The 23,623-nt window shown below is 39.6% G+C and overlaps 1 protein-coding gene across 1 annotated transcript; it reads left to right on the top strand.

Annotated features, from left to right (window-relative positions):
- Window positions 1-1,290: 1,290 nt before the first annotated feature.
- On the top strand, window positions 1,291-22,559 carry LOC143851474 (cytochrome c oxidase-like protein). The gene is made up of 4 exons (XM_077360932.1): window positions 1,291-1,457; window positions 2,455-2,561; window positions 2,755-2,797; window positions 22,236-22,559. The coding sequence occupies exons 1-4, from the start codon at window positions 1,349-1,351 to the stop codon at window positions 22,274-22,276; spliced, it is 300 nt and encodes a 99-aa protein (XP_077217047.1). The 5' UTR covers window positions 1,291-1,348; the 3' UTR covers window positions 22,277-22,559.
- Window positions 22,560-23,623: the final 1,064 nt, after the last annotated feature.

Genomic DNA, 23,623 nt, shown 5'->3' with positions numbered 1-23,623 from the left:
CGGGTCGAGCCGGGTTTGAAGGGGCCCGACCCGACCCGACCCGAGTAACATAAGTTACAGTATGTACATTTTTTTTCTGTTGTTAGTTAAAAGTTAAAAGTTAAAAGTGACCCACTGTTATTGCATGTGAGTGTAATTTCTGCTTTATGAGTTGAGTTGATTCAAGTGTTTGATTCAGCATTGTTTGATTGTAATTACAACATTGTTTGATTACAACATTGTTTGATTCAAGTGTAATGTGAGTGTAATTACATCATTGTTTGATTCAAGTGTAATGTGAGTGTAATTTCTGCTTCTATGAGTTGAGTTGCCTTGCCAAAGAAGAATTTTCCTTAAAAAATTACGTCAACGTGAAAAAACCAGAACCGACCCGACCCGAGATTTATCATGGGTAGGGCCGGGTTTGGGAATCGTGGGTTTTCCGAAAAAAAACCCGACCCGAGATATTTCTCGGGTAGGGTTGGGTTCTCCAAAACCCGACCCGCCCGACCCGAGTTGCAGCCCTAATTAAAACATGGTAGTGCCAATATCACTAGCCTGGCTATTGATATCGGCACTAAAAGTCTGCATAAGTAAAAGTGCTTCCTATCCTTGTAACTTTGTAAGTAAACTGAAGAGTGGAAACCTGATTTTCCAGATGAAGATTTTTCCGAGAAAGTAAAGGCCACTAATATTCCCACTACCATATTTTAATAATGGCACAAACTCACATTGTCATTTATTTATTTTTGATGAATAAACACATTGTCATTTATGATAGCACTACCATGTTCCTATCCTTGTAATTTCAACATGGTTTGAAATTTTGACCGAAATCCGAAATTATTCGGTGGAGACGGACACCGAAACCACTAAAAACCGAAACGGTCATTTATTTTGGCCAAAATTTTGGAATTTTGGTCGAAATTTCGGTTTTTTAGAAATTTGACCCAAAAAATATGTTTTTTTTAAAATTAATTTAATATTTCACCAAAATTTAATTTTGAATAAAATATTAATTTTGATTTTTGTAACAGATTTCGACCGAAATTTCGAAATTTAGGTCGAAAATTTGAAATTTCAGGGTCCGAAACGGCTACCGAAACCGAAATTTTAAACCTTGGTTGTCAAAACCTATATTCCCAAAAAGCTCTAAGCAACCAATTAAAAACGAAAAGACAAGGTGATTTCGTCCCATTATCAAAATATTACAGTGCAAACATCTGTCGCCAAAAGTCCGAAGTTTTCGAGGAAAGGGTATTCCAGTCACTTGAATAATCCGTGTCGTCTATAAATTCATTCGTAAGGGTTTTTTTTTCCAAGTAGGGATAGAGAGAGAAAAAAAAAAAGTGATAGAGAGAAAAAAAAAATGGCAATAGCGATTGCTCGATCTGGGTTCCAAACCCTCCTTCGTAGAGGAGGGCGCAGTGCTCCTACAAAGAAGAACTTTTCTTCTTCTGCTCAACACGATGACGCTTGTAAGAACTTTTCATTTCTACCCCTTTCTGTTTTTGTAATTAGGGTTTGTTTGGATTACAAGAAAAACATTTCTGATGGAAAATATTTTCTTATGAATATATTTTCTTTCTACAATTTAGATGGAAATGATATGATTTTGGTTAATTTAGACTGATATTATCATAAATTGAAGCTCCCTCTAAGTAATCATGTTCTATTGCTTCGTTTTTTTCTTTCTTTAGGCACTGTTTGGATTGCAAGAAAAACATTTTTTGAGGAGATATTTTTTCCTAGGATTTTTTTTTATTTCCAGATTTTTGAGCAAAATGATAAATTTTAGGGATATCATTGTAGCTTGAATGTCTTTGTAAATAAAACTTGAACTGAGGTGATTGAAGTCACTTTCTTTATGTGTAATCAAGCAATGGAAGAACATAAAATTTTGGATTTTTTTTTTTTTGGTTAATTTTCCGAACTTCTCCAAAAAATGGAGCAATCCAAACAGGGCCTTTCAGAACTCCATTTTTTTTGTTCGCAGGGTGGTTGATTAGGTTTTTGTTTCATCTTCAGAAGCTTTGATATTTTGAATTAGGTTTAGGGATTTTCACTGTTGTCCTTTTAAATTTGAATTTCACCAATATTTCCGATTGGATTCTAATCCATTTGTATTTGCGCTGTTTCTCATTTTCTCTTGGCAGAATGTTGAAATTCAAGTTGATTGGATTTTCGTTTCAGTAACTTGGATTTCTGAAAATTTCTGTTAGGAAGGGTTTTGTCCCCTTGTCATTCATATTGCCTTTGCTTTTTTTTTTTTTCATTGTGAACGTCAGTAGATTTGTTTTCTGAATGGATGCTTTATTTTTCTCTATTTATCTTTTAGTTGAAGTTTATATTTACTGAAATTTCTTATTTTATTTGTTCTTTTGTTTCTTCTGTTCTCATGTTTCATTCGATCGCAATGTCTTTATTTTGTAATTAGGTGACTGATGAAACAAAATCTGCAATGGTTTTTGTCAGATGAAACTGCAAAATGGGAAAAGATAACATACTTGGGTATCGCAAGCTGCACTATTCTAGCCATTTTCAACCTTTCGAAGGGTCATCCTCACTATCCTGATCCTCCAGTAAGTTAACACTTCTATTAGTTTCTCGGCCACATTTATATGGTGGAATGTTGTTGTTTACATTGTGAAGCTTGGATTTCCTATTTTCTTGCATTTAACTTCCCTTATTCTACTTTAGTTTTGGAGTTCCTCCTGTAAAATGTTAGCATTATTTAACCTATATTATCTGGTTCTGCTTGGTGTATGTCTTCAGGCATACCCTTATTTGCACATTCGCAACAAGGAGTTTCCATGGGGTATGTTTTGCTATATTCTCTTATGTTATTGTAATTAAAAATTGTGCAAGTTTTTATGGATTGCATGCAGTTTTAATATGAATTGTTGACTCCTGAGTCCTGATGCATGGTGATCAATGTTATTGCCTATATTGCACCATACTATTGCTATAATTGTTTTATATCAGTAGCATTTGAAATAATACCAACTTAAATATTGCTGCTATAATTGTTTTGTTTGGCATTGCCAGAAAAGAAAAACTTCAAGAGTCGAATAGTCTTCTCTAGAAAATATAAATGAAGTTGTATAGTGGTCTTCAGACTAAGTTGACGAAAAGTGATCAAAATGCTTTATCTGTTATTAGAAAAATGAGCTCCATTTGGTCCTTCATCAGTCATTAACATGAACCAGTTGAACTTATAAACTTGGTTGAGTTTCAAACTTTGTGAACAAAGGACATAGCACTGATTGATTAGATGTTAAGCTTGCTTTATAAAAAGTAAAGTCATAGATTGCATTGGCCTATCTGATTATATCTTTCAATTTCTTAAAGAGGTTCCATGGAAGCAATTTTCATTGGGCTCTTGTACTCATTTGTTTTGAATAATAACAAAAAAAAATTTAGAAAAATGGCAAGAAGATACATTAAGATGACTGAGCTTGTCATCAAAAGAAAAGCAAGTATAGCTAAAACACCATATACATCAACAAAAGAAGCACAAAATATAATATCAGTAAAAGGAGAATTAGCCCCTCCTTGATATGGAACTGGCTACCTGCGACGAAAGATTGTCGTTCCATGCCCTCCCTTGCTAAAGTATCAACTTCTGAATTCCCCTCTTGCCTATTATCGGAATTTCTTCAATTGGGTCTGAGTCCCCAGGCCAAATAATAACATTTTTTTGGGAAATACATTAAGATCATAAAATATAGAATAACAAAAGCAACACAAAATATAACATTACTAGTAAGGAAAATCAGCCCCCTACTCTATATCTACATGTGACAAAAGATTGTCGTGCTACGCCAAGGAAGCGCGGGTACTCTCCCGGGGCTCCCGTACCCGTATCCGACACGTATTGGGTGTGGGTACGTTCGGGTACGCCTTGGGTACGTACCCACATTTTGAAAGAAAAAAAAATCCAAATTTGGTTGTTGGGTGCGTGTCGTGTGTGTTCAGGGTGCGCACCCACGCGTACCCAACACATCCTGCTTCTCCCAGCTGGTGTAAATCCTTCGTGCTTGTTCTCTCTCCTCCCCTGTACATAGTATTTACATAAATGTCTTTACTATTTTGTTGTCCATTTACTTAAGATTTACATATAAATAACGGAATACCCCCCATTTGGATTTATTAAAAATAGTTTCGAGACCCAAATCTAAAAGGAAAAAAAGTCAACTCTCCTGTTCTAGTACAAAATTCGAAGAAAAAGGTCGGGTTAAAATTTAAACTTTCGTAACTTCTAAACAGTGGGGTATTTTTCAAATTTTAAAAATTCATAAAATCTATCATGTCCAAACATTATTAAATCCCAAAAGTCAAGTATAAAAAATCTTATAATTTGGTCTGTAAAAATTATTCATCTTATTAGGCACTGGTCAACACACTGGCGACATACTTTTTTTTCTAATGAATGATGTATTGATGCCTCATGTTATGAAATATGAAACTTAATCACTTATGAAATGAAGAGTAGTATTAGAATTTTCCATTTTGGTGATGTTATTGTTATTTGATTGCTGTCAAGTTATTTGTTTTTAATTTTTTTAAATATATAATAAAATATTAAAATATATTATTATATTCGGTGTACCTGAACGTATCCACACCCGTTGTTTTTGGAAAATCACGTACCCACGTACCCTTGTCGTGTCGTACCCGCACTCCGTACCTGTACCCATGCTTCATAGTGCTATGCCCTCCATTGCTAAATAGTCAACTTCTGAATTCTCCTCCTGCAAAATATGGGAATTTTTTCAATAGGGTTCATGACTCTCCGGGGATGGAGTTTCATCTGATTAATAACATTTTTGGACTCTCCCTACACGATCCATGGGCCTAATGTAAGCCCAAGGTTTCCCATGGGTCTAATCATTCACCTTACCTTTTGTTTTGATGTTAGCAAACTCAAATTGATTAACATTTATGGACTAATGTGTTGCTTTGAGATGTTGTGTTCTTTACAGGAAATTGATATGTCATATCGCCATTACACAACTCAACACAACAAATGACTTGTGGACCAAGGAGTAAAGGAACCAAGAGCGTGCACCTACAGTGAAGACATCATCGATTGAAGATGCTCAAATCAAGAAGCTCATCATGAAGATTCCACAAGTTCCCAACAAGTGTCAAGAAGGAGCTTGGAGTTGAACATGCCATTGGTGACACCTCATGTACCATGCAACATGCATTGAAGATTGAATAACAAGTCACAAGAGCCAAATAAGGTCAAGAAGTTCACTCACAAGCCGAAGAAGTCCAAGAAAGTGCAAAGGAGCCAAGACATTCCAAGAAGACTCAAGGTTCTTATTTTTAGAATATATTTGGAGTCCTCTTGATTTTATGTTTAAATGCACTTTCAAAAGGTTTTCAAATGATTTTCATACCTAACCTTTTACATCTTTGAAAACCATACACACACCCAAAAATGTGTTTGAAAACCTAGGACTTAAGCCCAAAGACTATGGCCCAAAAGCCACTGAACTTTTAAAGTAAAAATGGAATTTTATACAGGGCCGGTCGACCGGGCTATTCCGGGCGACCGCGAGATGATACCTGGAATTCCAGGACATCCCGAAAATTATCGGTTCGGTTGATCGGGTCAAGCTGGGTGACCGCGGATATGTGTCTGTTTCAAACAGAGCAATCAGTCATGGGCTTGGGCGGGCGACCGCCGTGGGTCGGTCGACCGCGGATAGGTTTTTGAGCCGAATTTTTTGAGCGAACAGGTTAGCCTCGCCGGACGACCCCCATGGGCCGGTCGACCGTGACGGTAAGAAATTTGAAAATATAAAAGGGTGCCCGATAGGGGCGGGCGACTGCGATGGCTCGGTCGACCGTCGCGGTCGAGCAAACTAGCCGTTGGGGCGTTTTCAGCTTGACTTTTTCAAGCCAGTTATTTACAGTTTTACCCCAAACGGTCATATTTTCAAATACACTATATATACATCATTAAAACTTATCTCTACAAGCTTTTGAACATTTAAGAAAGATCAAAACCTATTTTCCTTGAGCCAAAACCTTCTATCAAAAGCTAAACTTCTTTGATCTTGCATTTGCACATTTTATCAAGAGGAACTCCATAGGCTTTACATTTTATCTTTCCTTGGAGTGTTGGTGAGCTATCAAAGTTGGTAATCCGCCTATCTAAGAGGCAAGAGAGTTTTTCTTTTAATTTCTTCATTTGTATTTGAGGAGGGTCTTCTCTTCGGCCCGGTAACAAAGGTGAAGACGTTGTGAGAGTCTACTCTTCGGCCAGTTAAGAAAGGAGAAGACGTTGTAAGAGGGAGTGTGCCGTCGTTAAGGCTTCGTGCAGAAAGGGTTTGTTCTCTTTGAAGTTGAAGGAGTCGGTGTACGACTTGGAGATTCGCCCATTGAAGAATCTCATATTTTTAGTGGAGATCCCAATGAGGTAAACTTGGAAGAGTGGAGTGCCTTGTGATAGACCAAACAACTATAAATCGCGTGCCTTGTGGATGTTTTCTCTTCTCCTTCTCTTTGCACTTTGGTGATTGGTAATCTCTACCCTTTACTTGCTCTTATGTTTTAATTGAGCAAGGGTTAGAGTATATAGGCTTAAAGTAACATCTAAACCCTAGCTTTCATTATTTTGAATATTTGAACAAGGGTTAGACTATAAATGCTTCATTAGTAATTTAATTTTAATAATCCATTTAATTAAGCTCAAAATTTTTAATTGACCAATTCACCCCCCCTCTTGGGTTGTCACACCTGTATTTCATTTGGTATCAAAGCTATAGGCTCTTAAAGAGATTTTTAAATTAAAAAATCTACAAGAGAGATCCGTGTCAACTCAAATGGTCTAAACCCTAGCTTTCATTATTTTGAATATTTGAACAAGGGTTAGACTGTAAATGCTTCATTAGTAATTTAATTTTAACAATCCATTTAATTAAGCCCAAAATTTTTAATTGACCAATTCACCCTCCCTCTTGGGTTGTTACACCTGTATTTCATTTGGTATCAATCAAAGCTATAGGCTCTTAAAGAGATTTTGCCCTGTAACAATTTCATAGCATCTAAGAACCGCCTTAAGGTTCAAGATCTTCGAAACCTGAGGGGAGCTAAATAATAAAGTATCGTCTGCAAATTGCAAATGCGAAGCCTCTACCCCATTCTGGCCACATTTAACACCATTGACGTGAGTCAATGATCTACCTTTTTCCATCAGCAGACTCAAAGCTTCTGCGACAATGACATACAGAAAAGGAGATAAAGGATCCCCTTGGCGCAAGCCTCTCGAAGATTTGAAAAAACCTTTTGGAGAGCCATTTATAAGAATGGAGAACCAAGCAGAAGATAAACAACTTCTTATCCATCCCCGCGATCTATTTCCGAAACCCATCTTCTCAAGGAAATAATCTAAGCAATGCCATTCCACTCTGTCATATGCTTTTTCCATGTCCAGCTTACAAACAACACTTCCGTACCTGTTTTTGCCATCCAATCTACCGTTTCATTTGCCACTAAAGAGCAATCCAAAATCAACCTCTGGCTAACAAATGCACTCTGATTCTCACAAATAATAAGAGGGAGAACCACCTTTAGACGATCCGCCAAGACCTTTGACAAAACCTTGTAAAGGTAGCCACTGAACCTTTTATTTTTGGTAATAAAGTAATGAAAGTCGCACCAGTACCTCTATCCAGCTCCATTCCATCGAAGAATTCACGAAAAAATTTCAAAATATCCTCCGTCACATACGCCCAACATGTCTGAAAGAAAGCTAGACAAAAACCGTCCGGCCCCGGAGCTTTATCAATTCACAGCACATCGAAAAAACCCCTTTCTCCACCTCCTCTTCCAAAAAGACCTTTCTAAAGCCCCCCTATTATTTTCTTCAAGAGTTTTAAAATCCACATCTTCTAGCCTAGGCCGCACTACTCCTTCCGAAGCATATAACGACCTATAAAAATCCAAAATTTTTGTGGAAATAGCTTCTTTACTAAAAGATAAGGTTCCATTAACCTCCAAAGCCTCGATTCTATTGTTTCTCCTCCTGGCACTAGCAATGCTATGTAAGTAAGTAGTATTTTTACCCCCCTCCTTTAACCAATTTGCTCTGGATTTCTGCCTCCACGATATTTCATCCTGCAATAGTAGACATCTGTGTTCTTCCTTTGATCTCCCCATTTCGTTCAATTCCTCCTCTGAAGCTAACCCTCCCTCATCCGCCAAAGAGATATCCATGATTCTATTTTGTAACCATAACTTTCTTTCTGATTTTTTTTTTGAAATGGCAACATGAACTATATTAATAAACAGAACCGAGATGGTCCTTAGAGATTACATTAGGAGCGCAAGAACTACAACAAAATCACGGGGGAAGGAAGTCAAACCACTCCAAACCTAGCCTATTCACACCCGATCTCGCTAGAGAATCTGCTTCAGAATTAGCAGACCTCCTTACATGCTTAAAAATAATCGAGGAGCCTAACACTAAATCAGATATTTCCTCGACTAAAGAAAGGAACCTCCAGGGAGGAGCCGCAAAACCCGAAAGCCATGATATAACATTTGAAGAGTCGCCCTCCACTATGACCTTATCGTAAGACCCTCTTTCCAGATGCCTTATCACGCAATATGCAGCTCTTACTTCCGCCTCATTTGAATCTGAAAAACCGATAGGCCTCGAAAAGGCCCACATAACTGCACTCTCTGAATCTCTGCACAAGCCCCCAATACCAGCTGGACCGGGGTTGCCCAAGCTCGATCCATCAAAATTCAGTTTTACCATATCAGCCGAAGGTGCTTCCCACTGTTGTAATTTTTGAACTTTTCTCCCTCCTTCATTACAAATAATCTGCCACCCTTCCCAAAGATCAAAGGTCGAAACGAACCTAAAGAGGGGCAGACTTCTAGCCCAAAGAATACAAGCAGCTATAATCTTTACATACAACCAATAGGGGGTTTTAGACGACCCTTCAAACACCCTAGAGTTCCTTTCTTTCCAAATAACCCACCAGGTGGCTAGAAGACAAATCTTCCAAAGCACTTTCCCTTTCTTCTTCCATGGGCACAACTCCCAGCAAATAATCAACTCAGAGATGGTATTGGGAAAAACCCAACACACACCGAAACACGATAAAATGAGGCCCCAAACCTCTCTTGCAACTTTACAGTAAATAAACAAATGGTCAATGAACTCACCCGTAGAGAGACACAAGGGGGCAGTGATCCATCAATCACATTCCTCGCTTTCTTAGAAAATTAATGGTTTGAATTCGGCCACTCCAAACACACCAACCAAAGAAGGCGGCCACCCTAGGAGGGCACAAAGATTTGCATAGCATGGATGGAACAGAAACTTCAACATTAGGCACCAAGTGAAAATAAAAAGATTTCACTGAGAACAAACCGGAAGAGCACCACACCCACACTCTTCTGTCAGAGCCACTTCTTTTGATATAGCATCCTTCAATCATCTCATATAGCTGTTGTACAGATTCCATTTCCCTATCAAAGAAACCTCTTCTGAATTTTAAACTCCATACCACCTGTAAGTTTACCCTATTGAAGCATTCCGACACATATTCCTCCTTTTGGGATGAGACTAAGAATAGATTCAAAAAAACCTCCTTGAGAGGAGCAGCCGAGCACCACGCGTCTGACCAGAATCGAATCCTATCACCCACATACACTTTAAATCTAACTCCTTTACTAAAGTCATGATCCACCTTCAAGATATCTCGCCAAACAGTCAACCCTTTTGGACCATAATTATCTGCCGAACACCATTTTCCTTCTCTAACCCCGTACTTGCTACCAATAACCTTTACCCACAGAGAAGATTGCTCCACCCCAAATCGCCACAACCACTTTCCTAAAAGAGCTTGATTGAAACCTTTGACTCTCCTGATACCCATACCTCCACTCTTTATTGGCATACAGACTGATTCCCATTTAACCAGGGGAATCCCTCCCTTGTTGCCTGATCCTTCCCACAAAAATCTCCTCTGAATCTGCTCAATCCGCAGAACCACACTCGCCGGACACTTAAACATAGAAAGGAAATAAATTGGGATGTTAGAAAGCACTGCCTTGATTAGAACCAGCCTTCCCCCTTTTGAAATCAGATTTCATTTCCAGGACTCCAATCTTTTCTCAATTCTATGAACAATTGGATTCCATAGGTCCTTTTTCGGTCTTCCCACTCCCAAAGCGAGTCCAAGGTAAGATGCTGGCAAAGACTCCAAGGCACATCCCAAAATCTTCGCAAACCCAGAGGCCACACTCGAATCCACAATAATTGCATATAACCTAGATTTTGAAAAATTGGATCTTTGCCCTGAGACCATTTCGTAACACCTTAAGACCGCGTTAAGATTCAAGATGTGAGACACTTCCGGAGCACAGAACAAGAGAGTGTCATCTGCAAATTGTAATAATGAGACCTCCACTCTATCCCTCCCAATAATAAGACCTTCAAATAAACCCAACATGCTCCCTTTCTGCATCAATCTACTGAGGGAATCCGCCACAATCACAAATAAAAAAGGAGAGAGAGGATCCCCTTGCCTCAAACCCCTAGAAGATTTGAAGAATCCTTGAGGGGGGATCCATTAATGAGAACTGAAAACCGTGCCGAGGAGAGGCAGTTCCTTATCCAACCCCTCCATCGATTTCCAAAACCCATTCTTCCCAACATATAATCCAAACAATCCCAATCCACCCTATCATAAGCTTTTTCCATGTCTAATTTACACATAACCCCTCCCTTACCACTTCTTGAATAGGAGTCAATTGCTTCATTAGCAATGAGAGAGCAGTCTAGGATTTGCCTATTGCATACAAATGCACTTTGACTTTCCGAAATGATTATACCCAGAACCACTTTAAGCCTATCCGCCAAGACTTTGGCCAATACTTTGTAAAGACAACCCACCAAACTGATCGGCCGAAACTCCTTCACCATCGATTCCCCCTCCACCTTCGGAATCAAAGAGATAAAAGTGGCCCCATTACCTCGATCTAAAGACAAACCTTCATGGAACTCCTAAAAGAATCGCAAAATATCAGGCTTGACAAACTCCTAACAATCCTGAAAAAAGGCAATACAAAAGCCATCAGGGCCAGGAGCCTTGTCCCGAGCCAAAGAAAACAATCCTTTCACAATCTTTTCCTTGGAAAAAAGAGCTTCCAGCTTAGCATTGTCCTCCAAATTTAAGTTGCCAAAAACCTCCTCTTCAGGAATGGGACGGCTTACTCCATCAGCCGAATACAACTTCCTATAAAAATCAAGAATCTCCTTCGAAATGACCTCGTTGCCCGACACCCTTGACCCATCCACTATCAGGGATTCTATTCTATTCCCCCTCCTCCGCACACTAGCCATAGCGTGGAAATATGCTGAATTTTTATCACCCTCTACTAGCCATTTAACTCTTGATTTTTGCCGCCAAGTTATCTCATCATGAAGGAGCAATCCTTTATGCTCTTGCTTCACTCTCCCAACTCCTCCCAATCATCGTCCGAACTCAAGCCACACTCCCAAGAGCATTCAGCTCAGACATTTTATTTTCCAACCAAATTTTTCTCCCAGCAGACAGTTCCTTTTTCTCCTTTGCCCACTCTTTTAACTTTTTCTTCACATGCCTCAACTTACTACCAATCACCAAGTCAGCTGGACCCGTTGAGATGCAAGAATGCCAACACCCACCTAACCTCTCCTCCATTTGAGGAAGATTCAGCCAGGCTATCTCAAACCTGAATGGAGGGGGACCCCAGGATTCTATCCTTAGGATCCAGCAGGAGCGGACAATGGTCAGAAACCGAGTGAGCTAAAGTCTTCTGAAACACATCCTGATGAAAGTCCAACCACTCTCTGGAAATTAGAAAACGATCGATTCTGCTTCTGCTCTGACCTCTCGACCACGAAAATGCTGCACCAGTCAGTGGTAAGTCCACCAGCTCATAATCAGAGATGAAATCAGAGAAAGCTAACACATTCTTACTTACTCTCTGACAACCCAATCTTTCTCCCACCTCCTTAATTTCATTGAAATCTCCCCCAATACACCAAGGATGAGAACAAAGATCTCTCACCTTGCCCAATTCCACCCACAACAAAACTTTCTCCACTCGAAGTACAGGACCGTAAACTCCTGAGAAAAGCCAAAAAGAATTGTCATCCACTTTTTGAGAAGAAATTGATAAGGAAAATTCTCCCTGCCACACCTCCTGATTTATCCATTTTACACTATCCCAGGCGATCAAAATACCTCTTGAGGCCCCCGTGGATGGAAGAAAAGAGAAATCCCAATCCGCTTGTACACCTAAACTTCTCACATCAAATATGCTGATAGATTCCATCTTCGTTTCTTGAATACACAAGAGATCTGGATTTGTTGATTTGACCAGTTCCTTCACCTGAATTCTCTTTTCCAGAGACCCTAGCAAGTTTATATTCCAAGAAATTATCTTCATTAAACCACCTTGTTGATGGCACTCTTCCCCTTCCTACTACTAGAAAGCCTCCCCTTCCCCTTAACAGAAGAGCCCTTCCCAGAAAAACCAGAATCGTAATTAATATTCGATTTTAACCTTAACAATTCCCTCTCTTTCCTCCTCAAGTTAACCTTTGAAGGATTAGATGAATCCCCATATGCAGCGTCTCTTAATTCAGCAGATTTAATCCCTAATCTAAACTCATCCTCAGGCCCCGCATAAAATAGACCCAACTCCTTACTAATTTTCAAAGTGTGGTCCACCATAAATTCAGCGATCTCCTCTCTGGATCCCTCTCACTGACTCTTACCATGAATCTCCTCCGATGATTCATCAGCAACTGCACCTCCGTCGACCCAATCCTCCAGACAGTTATTTATTAGGACATTTTCCTGAGAACCTTGCCTTGCCGAGCCCCCCTGATAATCTTCTTTGGTTAACTTAATCACTTTTAAAGATCCGGATGCCAGATCCTCTCCTGAAAGAATCGACCCCAATTTCCCGCGAAAACACGATTGTTTGGCTGGAAATGAACATCTCATAGTAATTTTTACTAAATTGCCGAAATAAGGCTCTCCCTGGGACCCAAACTTGGCCCCTACCCTACCTAAAGCTCCACAAAGATCAATCATCACCATCTTTGCTGCTCCAGACATAATAACACAGGAACCAAACCAGCTAATCTTGGAAACGACCCACACTGCAGGATCAATCGCGTCCACAGCTTCTCAGTGAAACTCTCCAGACAAAATACCATAAAACCTCAGTGATCCTTCCTCCCCACTTTCCTCACCCGCCTAGACTTCATTGAAATCTAATCAAGACACAATACCACTCGAGATAAACCACTCATGGAGTCTCTTTCTTCTACTCACTACAGACCTAGAGCCTTGGTCTGAACTGACTCGATATAGATGAAGAAGTAGATTGCTTAGCTTTGAGCCCTAAGAAATTGTCACAAAAAATTTCAGGCCCATCACTAAACTCCGGATCCACCAAAGGCCCAGGCCCAAAAAAAGCCTCGCAAGACTCATAGTCCCCAGCCCATTTGCACCCATCAAACTCTTGGGAAAGGGAATGAAGCCGGCCCAACTCCACAGATTTGTCTCGTAAAAAACTCGGGCCCTCCAGCTGTCTACTGGACCTCGAAAAAGGCGTTGAGCAGATATCCACAAGACTATTCAAATATTGTGACGGATCTAACCCTTTCTCGTCAGACCTGACCACTCCACACACACTTCGCCACCTGTACTCTTCTGGGGAACCCAAATTTTGAATTTCAAAAAATCCGCCACCTGGGTTCAAGATAACATGCGCCCCAAGCAGCGTATGGTAAGGAGGAGGACTATCATACATTGGCACCGCCGGCTCAGCCAATCCCTCACCCATCCCAGAAAAAACAGCTGGAACCAGCGACTCAACCAGACCCAGCCTAGAAGGATCTTGCCCTTCTACAAAAGATCCCTCCAGAGAGGAACCGGACGACCCAACTTCTTTCCCTTCACCCATCGTTAAAACCCTCCTCAAGCTATGATTTTCAGATTCCGCAGACACTTCAACTCCTCCTCCCTAAACTCCTTTTGAACCAGAACCCACCTAGTAGCACCATCAAGAGAGACTTGGATTGATAGCTCGTTTCCTACTTCGCCTTCAGATTTTACCAAGACTCGAGCCACCCCATAACCGTTACCAGCAAAACATGAAGGATCACACTTGACAACCTTACCAACTTTTTCCCTAATTCTCCAAAAGTTATCTTCACACCAAGCTTTAGGTGGAACCCCAGAAATACGCCACCTTATAGGGCTACCTTCTTTTGAAAATTTAACCCCCTACAATAGAATTTCAACAAACGGAGAATTAACGGCATTTTTCCAATCCGTTATAAGCTCAGATCTGTTAATCCCCGAAGGAGGGGTGATCAACACCTCCGACTCAGAAATTTTATACACCACCACTTCAGCAAGGACTCTGTTCTTACGATTCAGCCACTTCTCCAATGCCTCCAGATTACCCGACCACCCTTCTCCCATCTTCCCCCAAATACCCATATCAGCATTGCTTATAGACTTAAGAGGAATAACCTTCTCCTTCCTAACTACCACTGATTGTTTCCCCTTATTTTCCTGCCTTCCAGCACCTACCAATTTCCCAGCAAATTGAGAGGGGAAGTTAAAATCCAAGGTGGACCAGAACTTATTACATTCCCAGCATCTCACCCTTTTACAAAAATTCTTAAACCCACATCTACAACATCTCCAATCTCCCAAAAGATCCTATCCTTCTTCTCCGGGATACACTCTCAAATCTCCTCATATCCCTACTTTTAACAGAGGTCCAGGTTCCTGCGTCAACTGGCTCTCACCCACCGAGGAAACCCACACTAGCACCAACAAAAGAACCCAACGGAACCAGGTTTGCTCCCGTCGCCATAGAACTAACCACCCCAGCGTTTCGCAGGCCTTCTCCCAACGGAACTAAGTTTGCTCCCGTCGCCTCCGATCTAATCGCCCCAACAATACTCGACCCCTTCCCCAGAATAGCCATATTAGCCCCATCGCCCCTCCTAGAACAGCATCCTTCTTCCCAGACGCCACCAGACATAATCCCCAAATCAGCCATCATGTGCAAAGCAGATTTTTGGATAAAAGCACCAGACACCGACTCAAACTCAAAAGAAGAATCAGAAACTGAATCAGAAACAATCGAGGAGGACGATGAACCTTATGTCTTCGAAGCTGAGGTATCAGACTCAGCGAGTACAAAAACAGAAACAGAAGAAGATGAAGAAGAAGACGAAGAAGAGGAGAGGTAGCGATACAAACACCTCCCCAGACGGACACCGACAAAGGCAACCTTCACCTGAAGCTACCAACTCGGAAGCTTTCCGGTCTGCCTATCTACCCTCGCCACCGCACAACAGCAGAAATCCATCTTCCCGAAGCCCTAGCCCACTTTTCTTCTTGGACTCTATCAATGTTTCCTTGTTCTTCCACTAAATAGAGAAATATTAGATGTGGCCAGTTTCTGCATTACCTGGTTGAGGGGAGTTGCGCACTGGTGCACGACGAGGAGCCAGACGGGGAGCTGGCCTACTTCCAGAGCTTCGACGAGGCATGATTCTTGATAAGCAGTCGATGATAGTTCCAAAAACCCTAGGTTTGCGAAATGAGGAGAAAAGATACGTATTTATAGGAAAAAATTGTGGTTGTGCCTTGTCCCAGATTTTCTTTCTGATTTTGCCACTAACCTGTTGGAATTCCACTCTTTGAGTCTCTTCTTCACAAATCTGAGTTTCGCCCCAGTTACAAAATCCTCCGCCCCATCAACCTTGTGCGAGACCCACCATCCCCCATCATCTCTTCAATCTTTGAAGTTTCAAGCCACGCCAAATCAAACTTGAACGGAGAAGGCCCCCAAGAATCCAACCTTGCATCAAGCAAGAGCGGGCAATGATCCGAGACTGAATGAACGAGCGTGCCTTCTGACACGAATCAGGAAAAAGGGATACCCACTTTGGACAAAACAAAAAGCGATCTATGCGACTCTTACTGCTGTTTCTGGACCAAGTATATTTGGCCCCCATCACTAGAATATCAATCAATTCATTATCTGCTATAAAGTCTGAGAAATCAACCATATTCTGATTAGATCTTCTACACCCCAGCCTTTCTTCAACGCATCTGATTTCATTGAAATCTTCCCCCAAACACCAAGGATGAGCCCACTTACTTCTAACTACATTAAGTTCCTCCCACAACATTCTCTTCTCCACCCTAACTGTAGGACCATATATACCTGAAAAGGTCACAATAATCGGTTCCCCCACCTTGCTAAGAACAATCGAGACAGAATATTTACCTAGGCATGAGTCTTGGATCTCCCATTTCGATTGATCCCACATAGCTAAAATGCCTCTGGCAGCTCCAACGGCGTCCAAAGATAAAAAATCCAAAGCCGCATTTCCTCCTAAACTCTTAACTGTAGCCCTTTTCACCGACCCCAACTTCGTTTCTTGAATACGGACTAACTCAAGCTTATTAACTTTTACTACTTCTTTAACCTGTGCCCTTTTTTCCAAAGACCCCAACCCATTCACATGCCATGATATTATCTTCATGGGATACCTGATGCAAGTGTAACACTTCCCCTGGAGCAACCTCTTCTGCCACCCCTCAAGTTTTTAACATCCTGCTTACTGATTTCAGAGCCTCCATAATTTACATCCGATTTAAGCTTTGCTAGCTCCCGTCATCTTCCTTATCCCCTCTAAGCTTGAAGGATCAGAACATATCCTCTGATCTAATTCTCTTCCCTCCGCAACTCTGAACATATTCCTCAGCTGTTCTTCCGGGCCTGAATATGTCAAGCCCAAAACCCTACTAGTGGAAATGATGTGGTGCACAAACACCTCTAAAATTAAAAATCTCAGATTTAGGGTCAACCCAGCAAATGGGTGTCGGATTTTCCTCCAACCCTAAAACCATAACTAGGCTATTCCTTTCTGATTCGGTCCACGGAGATGACTCACTTCCCCTGCAATCTTCCCCATCAAGACTCTCCCAGCTATCCTTCTATGCAGTACAAACCATCAATACCTTGGGAGAAAGAGAAACATCTCAACGCCCATAGGGGTGCTCTTGATTCTGCCTCGTTGGAGTCACATGCGCCTACTGATCCTGGAAAAGCTAATAATAAAACTCCATTTGAATCATGAAATAGGCCGCTTACACCCGCACACCTTGGATTGCCCTTAGGGCTACCATTCAAGTTGAGCTTGACCGATCGTAGGTGGAGCTCTCCTCCACCTTGGCTCTAGGAGGGGTGTTCATTATTCGGTTATAACCGAATAACCGAACCGAATTGGTTTGGTCGGTTCGGTTTGGTTTTTTTCCTTTTCGGTTTGGTTTCGGTTATTTTTTTTTCTAAAAATTCGGTTATTCGGGTTCGGTTTCGGTTATCTCAAAAAAAATAAATTTCATTATTCGGTTATAACCGAATAACCGAACCGAATTGGTTTGGTCGGTTCGGTTTGGTTTTTTTCCTTTTCGGTTTGGTTTCGGTTATTTTTTTTTCTGAAAATTCGGTTATTCGGGTTCGGTTTCGGTTATCTCAAAAAAAAAAAATTTGGTTAACTGAATAAACGAAATTATGATAAAAACCATATTTTTTGAATAAAAAAAGTACTATATGGGCACTCCTTAGGATGATCAAAACCGTCCATTTGATTGATCACAACTTAATTAGGTTGTGCTCAAAAAAACATTTCGATAGGATGATCCTAGCCCTCCGATCCAAACCGAGATTTTGTTGTTTTCCCTCTTTTTCTCCCACTATTCGGTTATTCGGTTATAACCGAATTTTTAATCGGTTCGGTTTTTAGAAATTTCGGTTCGGTTTCGGTTATCGAAATTTGATAACCGAAATTATTTCGGTTTTCAAATTTCGGTGTATTCGGTTCGGTTATAACCGAATGAACACCCCTACTTGGCTCCACGCTAGGCATCTTTTTCTCTCTCAAGCATTTTCGTCTTCCAATTTCTAAGATTCTTGGCTACACTATAGCATGGCTCATCCTTGCCACTCTTACTCCACGATATGATATCGATCTTCATATGTAGTACAATTCATCTTCGCTCTTGATCTTTGAAGACGTGCTTGTTTCTTTCTTTACAAATATGCCAAATCAGAGCATAGGGTAACCAACTGCCAAATGGATCTTTCCATTTTGCCAAATGGCCACCTCTCCAATTCAACAAGGGAGCTTAGGGTAACCAACTGCCAAATGGATCTTTCCATTCGCAAAATGGCCACCACTTCAATTCAACAAGGGCCCGTTTGGATACCTCCCATTTTGTATTTGGATTTGGAATTGAGTTTTGAATACAAATTGACTAGATCTGGCAGCTCATGTAGAGGGAGACAGAGAGGGAAGGGCGTACTTCCTAGTGGAGGGGAGAGGTTGAGGAGCAAAGAGGGTGAAGGAAACTCCCAGAGGATTTCCAATTTCTTATTTCCACAACAAACTTAGAAATCTAATTTCCCCTGCCAGCTGCTAAATTAGGAATCCAAGAATTTGATCCGATCCAAATTACAATGCAAAAAGGGCTGCAAATGTGAGAAATCCAAATCAAAATCTTCTCGGCATCCAAACGGGCCCTAAGGATACCCCTTGGATTTGGATTTGGGGTGTGGGGGTGAATTTGGATTTTTAAATCCAAATTCGGCGTTTGGCAAGCCTTTATGACATCTGGATTTGGATTCGAGTGAAATCCACAAGATTTACAAATTCCTCATGTTAGTGTAATTTTTTGGATTTATAAATCCTTTCTGCGAGTGGTTATTTATAAATCTAAATCTGACCCGTAAGGGGTTAATAAAATGACCAAACTATACCAAAAAAGTATTAAATGACTTAAGTGCCCACATGACATTAAAAACTGATCAAAATGCATCGTATTAGGTAAATTGACTAGAAAACCTGAGTCAGGCAAAATGACAGAAATACCCTTATACCAGGTAAAAATGACAAAATACCCCGATTCGTGCAAAATGACTAAAATACCCTAATGACATAAAAATGATCAAAATAACCTCATACAGGGTAAAATGACTAGCGTACCCCAATATCATGGAAAATTACTAAAATACCCATAGTTATAAATTTCGTTTCATTTCGTCCGAAATGGACGAAACATTTCGTTTTCGGAACAAAAACGAAACGAAATCTGCAAAATTTCGTTTCGTCCGAAATTTCGGTCATTCGTTTCAATTTCGATCAATTTCGGTCAATTTCAGTCATTTCGGTCGTTTCGTCCGAAATTTTGGTCAATTCCGGGTTATGATGACTGAGAGTTGTTGCTACTAGCTATTGTCTATGTTTCACTTTCATGTATCTCCTCTTTTTTTATGTTTTTCTATGTATCAGACTATCAGTTGGACTTGTGCAAGACTTTATGTGTTTAAGTAATGAATATGCCTTTTGGGACACATATTATGAACTATTTATTAGTTTTTCATCTTTTTCTATTGATTTTATATTTTTTTGGATTTTTCTCATATTTTTTAATATATTTTTTGTGTGAACGAAAAGTTTCTACCGAAATGACCGAAATCCCACCAAAAATCCCTTTCGGTGGCCAAAACGAAATTGCGACCGAAACGGAATTTACAACTATTTAAATACCCCTAGATCAAGTAAAAATGACCCATGGCTCATAAAAAATGACTAAAATGACTAAAAATACCATCATGAGATAAAAATGATAAAAATACGCCATATTAGGTAAAATGACTAGACATACCCATATACCAGGTAAAAATGACAAAATACCCCCGAGTCGTGCAAAATGACTAAAATACCCTTATGATATAAAATGATCAAAATAACCTCATATAGGGTAAAATGACTAAAATGCCCCAAGATCATGGAAAATTATCGAAATACCCCTATATCAAGTAAAAATGACCTATGACTCATAAAAATGACTAAAATGATTAAAAATACCCTCATGAGATAAAAATGTTAAAAATACGCCATATTGGGTAAAATGACTAGAATACCCCCAGGTCATGCAAAATGACCGAAATACACCTATACCGGGTGAAAATGACCAAATACCCTGAGTCATGGAAAATGACTAAAACACCCTTGTGACATAAAAATGATCAAAATACCCCTATATAGGGTAAAATGACTAGAATACCCCTGGATCATGGAAAAATGCTGAAATGCCCCTATATCAAGTATTTTAGGGCTTTTTGGTTTTGTTAGATTTCAAATTCAAATCCAAACAAAAAATAATAATTTAGATTTGAAATCCAAATCTATACGTGGTCATCCAAACGACATTATTTATAAATTTGTGAATTTTAACATTCTTGATTTCAAATCCATGGATTTTGAAAATCCAAATTCACCTCCAAATCCAAATCCAAGGGGTATCCAAACGGGCCATAATATGATTTTGATAGATCGTTGTAGTTACCAAGAGAGGCCAACACTTTTGATGATGCACATCCAGAGTCAATGCGAGAATGTACAATGCACCATAAGGTGCTCTAGAGACCTTTCATCTTTCCTACATAGAGCCATGGCTTTTAATTTCATCCGAAACCAAAATATTTCGGCCGAAACTTTGGATTTCCACCGAACCAAAATTCGCATGAAATTGTTTTTTTACAGGATTTTGCCAAAATTTCCATTGAAATTTCTGAAATTTTTGAGAAATTGAAAATTTTCATGAAATTCACAAAATTTCAGCTGAAATTTCCACTAAAACCAAATATTTCGATTTCCATAGTGGTCGAAATAGAAACCGAAATTTAAAACCTTGCATAGAACACACCAACAAGCCATATGGAAACTTCCTTTGAGGCGATCACAAGTATTAATATTTTTTAGAGCCAATGTTCACGTGAGGCTCCCACTCTTGGTGGAGCACTAGATTTCCAAATTCTTGCGCACCATGATTTCACCTCTATTCAAAGTGACTGACCAGTAGAAATAGATCTAACTGGGAAGGAGCCACAAGGGTCCAGCGTCCAGATTCTACAATCCGAAGATTTAGGAGGATCGTAACAAGAATGGAGAGACAGTAGGGCCTCTTGACCGGCTATTTCTAGACAACCCAAATAGGAGACTATGACATGCATATCTTTTACTCATACAAGAAAATGGTACGTGCTATGGCGATCATGCTTTTATGACTAAATTTTTATGAGATAAAATAGGGTTAGAGCTTATTTCAAAAGAAAAAAAAAGGGGGGGGGGGGGGGGGGGCTGGCTTAGAGCTTAAAAGCTTAGTATGTAATCTTTGTAGGAAAATCTACATTTGTAATATTTAATAGATATGGAGAAAATTACATGTAAATATATTAAATAGATATAAAGAAGTTTAAATTACATGTAAAGATATTGAATAAATATAAAGAAATGTAATTTTCTAAGTTGTTTAACATGTAAAGGAAACTTTGCATTTATGAGGGTTTAAATAACCTAAGAGGTCACTCAAGTATTTCCATTATAGATATAGGTGGGTGGAATGCTAATTCTTCAGATGAGTTCCTTCCATATATTATTTAGCCATCATTAACTGCATGACTTATGAAAACAATCATAGGTAACAGCATTGGCCTCAGCAAGAGGGTCTTTTATGTGGTTACATTAAACATGTCTCTGTGATAGACAATCCAAGTAGGCCTCAGGGTTTAATTTGGATGAAAAGAAATAATAATGTCTTGTGATTATGCATGGTTATGGGTGGGGTTATTCCTATGAGAGAATTCAATCTAATATTGTTTGTGTAGAACTAGAACCATCTGGATTTTTTTACACTAAAGCACTTCTAAAAATGTCCAACCGTGTCAACCTGCCTATTTAGTAGTTAGTAATTTACTGAATCTTTGAATCTACGATGCATAATGTCCTCTTTTGAATTCTAAGAATTGGTTGAGTCCAAAAGTGAGTCTTGAACTCAAAATTAAGGCCCCGTTTGTTTTGGATCTTGAGAGCCAATTGTGAGTGCAAAACTGATTATTGGACCAAAACAAACCGGACCTAAAAGTTTTTTTTGTCCAATAATCAGTTTTGGACTCGCAATCGGTTCTCAGGATTCAAAACAAACAGGGCCTAAACCTAATTTTGTGTCCAACAATCAGTTTTGGACTTCAATCGGTTCTCAAAATCCAAAACAAACAAGGTGTAAAAAGAGCTGGCGTTATCTATTGTTTGAATCTAACTCTACTCTCATGGTTGTTGCTTCCAGGTCCCGATGGACTTTTTGAGGTTAAACACCATGACCATTAATGAATATCCTATTTCAAGGTATATTCATTGGATGTTTATGATCTACTCAAACTCTCTGGACATTTCCCGTGTGGCTAGTCTGGTGTTTGCTTGTCTTCTTTTCTTTTGTTGCATTCCAATAAGAATTGTTTATGTGCAAATGGTTTTGCTCTACAATTGGAGAGTTGGCCATCTTCATCATCATATACTCTTTGGTGATTCTGTTTGGTATTTTATGTTTGATGATTGTTGGGTTCTACTATTGACTTAAAAGAACACAAACAACAGTTCTCAGATTGCGATCTGCCTATGTCTTACAGATCTAATATTTGGGAATGTGATGATTTTTAAGACAAATGTTAGTGTGTGAAGTTGGATTTTTCTTGCTTAAGGGGTTCGGCCCGATTGCCGGAATCAGGAATCGGTATGGACATCGAATTCCATTTCCATACCAATTCCCTTGGTAAAGGGAATGACCATTCCAATTCTGATGCTTGGATGAGTTTTTACTTTTTAGAACGAGGTAATCGTATCGACATCTGCCTCCTCTCCCAAAACCTCTTCTCCCTCCCTAATGAATTCTCCTGTTTCTCATGAACCACCTTAGTTCTACTGGGAATCGTTTTGGTTGATCAAAAATTCTGACCAAGAGAGATCCAAATCCTAACCCTAAGGAAGAGATACCAATCCTAATGCTATTTACAGAATCTTATAGTAAGGATTTGACCAAACCCTAGAAATACCACCAAGAAGATCCTGCCAGAGCAAACCCTAATAAAAATTTTCTGAACGGAAAATAAATAGATAGTTATCGTTTTGTGAAGAAATTCACAAGAAAAAATTGGGCATTTTGCTGAAACCGCCTGAAAAAATGGGTTTTCCTGTTCTTCTGTCTCAGACTCGGAAACTGACGTCCCGATATTCCAACATTATTTTCGCCTGGCAACCAAACATGTGAATCAGCGGAAAAAGAATTGGACTCCGATTCTTATTCTCTATTCTGGAGATCCAAATGCGCCCAAAAAGTTTCTTCAAAGGACAACCGAAGAGATTAGGGTTCACCAAGTTTTTTCTTCTATGAAAATCTCCCATAAGAAAGGGACAAAAATCGACATAAAACAATGAAAACGAAGACAGATGTCTTTGGTCTCTCTATTTCCCTTGGTGCTTCGGTAATTCGAAGAATCCAACCTAATCAAATGTAAAAGGTGGATTCTTACCTAAAGTAAATTTAGGCCAGTGATATTGGCACTGCCATGTACTAACTCACTTTGTCTTTTCTTTTTTAATTGGCATTTGAGAGCCTTTTGGGAATTGTAATAACCTTGACAGCTGGTTAAGTGAAAAACAAGTTAACATTAGTGCAAT

This window comes from Tasmannia lanceolata, unplaced genomic scaffold (genome assembly GCF_043159265.1).
Source record: "Tasmannia lanceolata isolate RefF3 unplaced genomic scaffold, GAP_Taslan_0.1 ptg000018l, whole genome shotgun sequence".
Classification (NCBI taxonomy): Eukaryota; Viridiplantae; Streptophyta; class Magnoliopsida; order Canellales; family Winteraceae; genus Tasmannia; species Tasmannia lanceolata.
This window is presented reverse-complemented; position numbering and strand designations above follow the sequence as displayed.

What these genes read in the sequence shown, in the direction of transcription:
- LOC143851474 (XM_077360932.1), top strand. Translation starts at nt 1,349, where the DNA reads ATGGCAATAGCGATTGCTCGATCTGGGTTCCAAACCCTCCTTCGTAGA. An exon ending in CTCACTATCCTGATCCTCCA is followed by an intron (nt 2,562 to 2,754) that starts GTAAGTTAACAC and finishes GTATGTCTTCAG; the next exon opens with GCATACCCTTATTTGCACAT. An exon ending in CAACAAGGAGTTTCCATGGG is followed by an intron (nt 2,798 to 22,235) that starts GTATGTTTTGCT and finishes TGTTGCTTCCAG; the next exon opens with GTCCCGATGGACTTTTTGAG.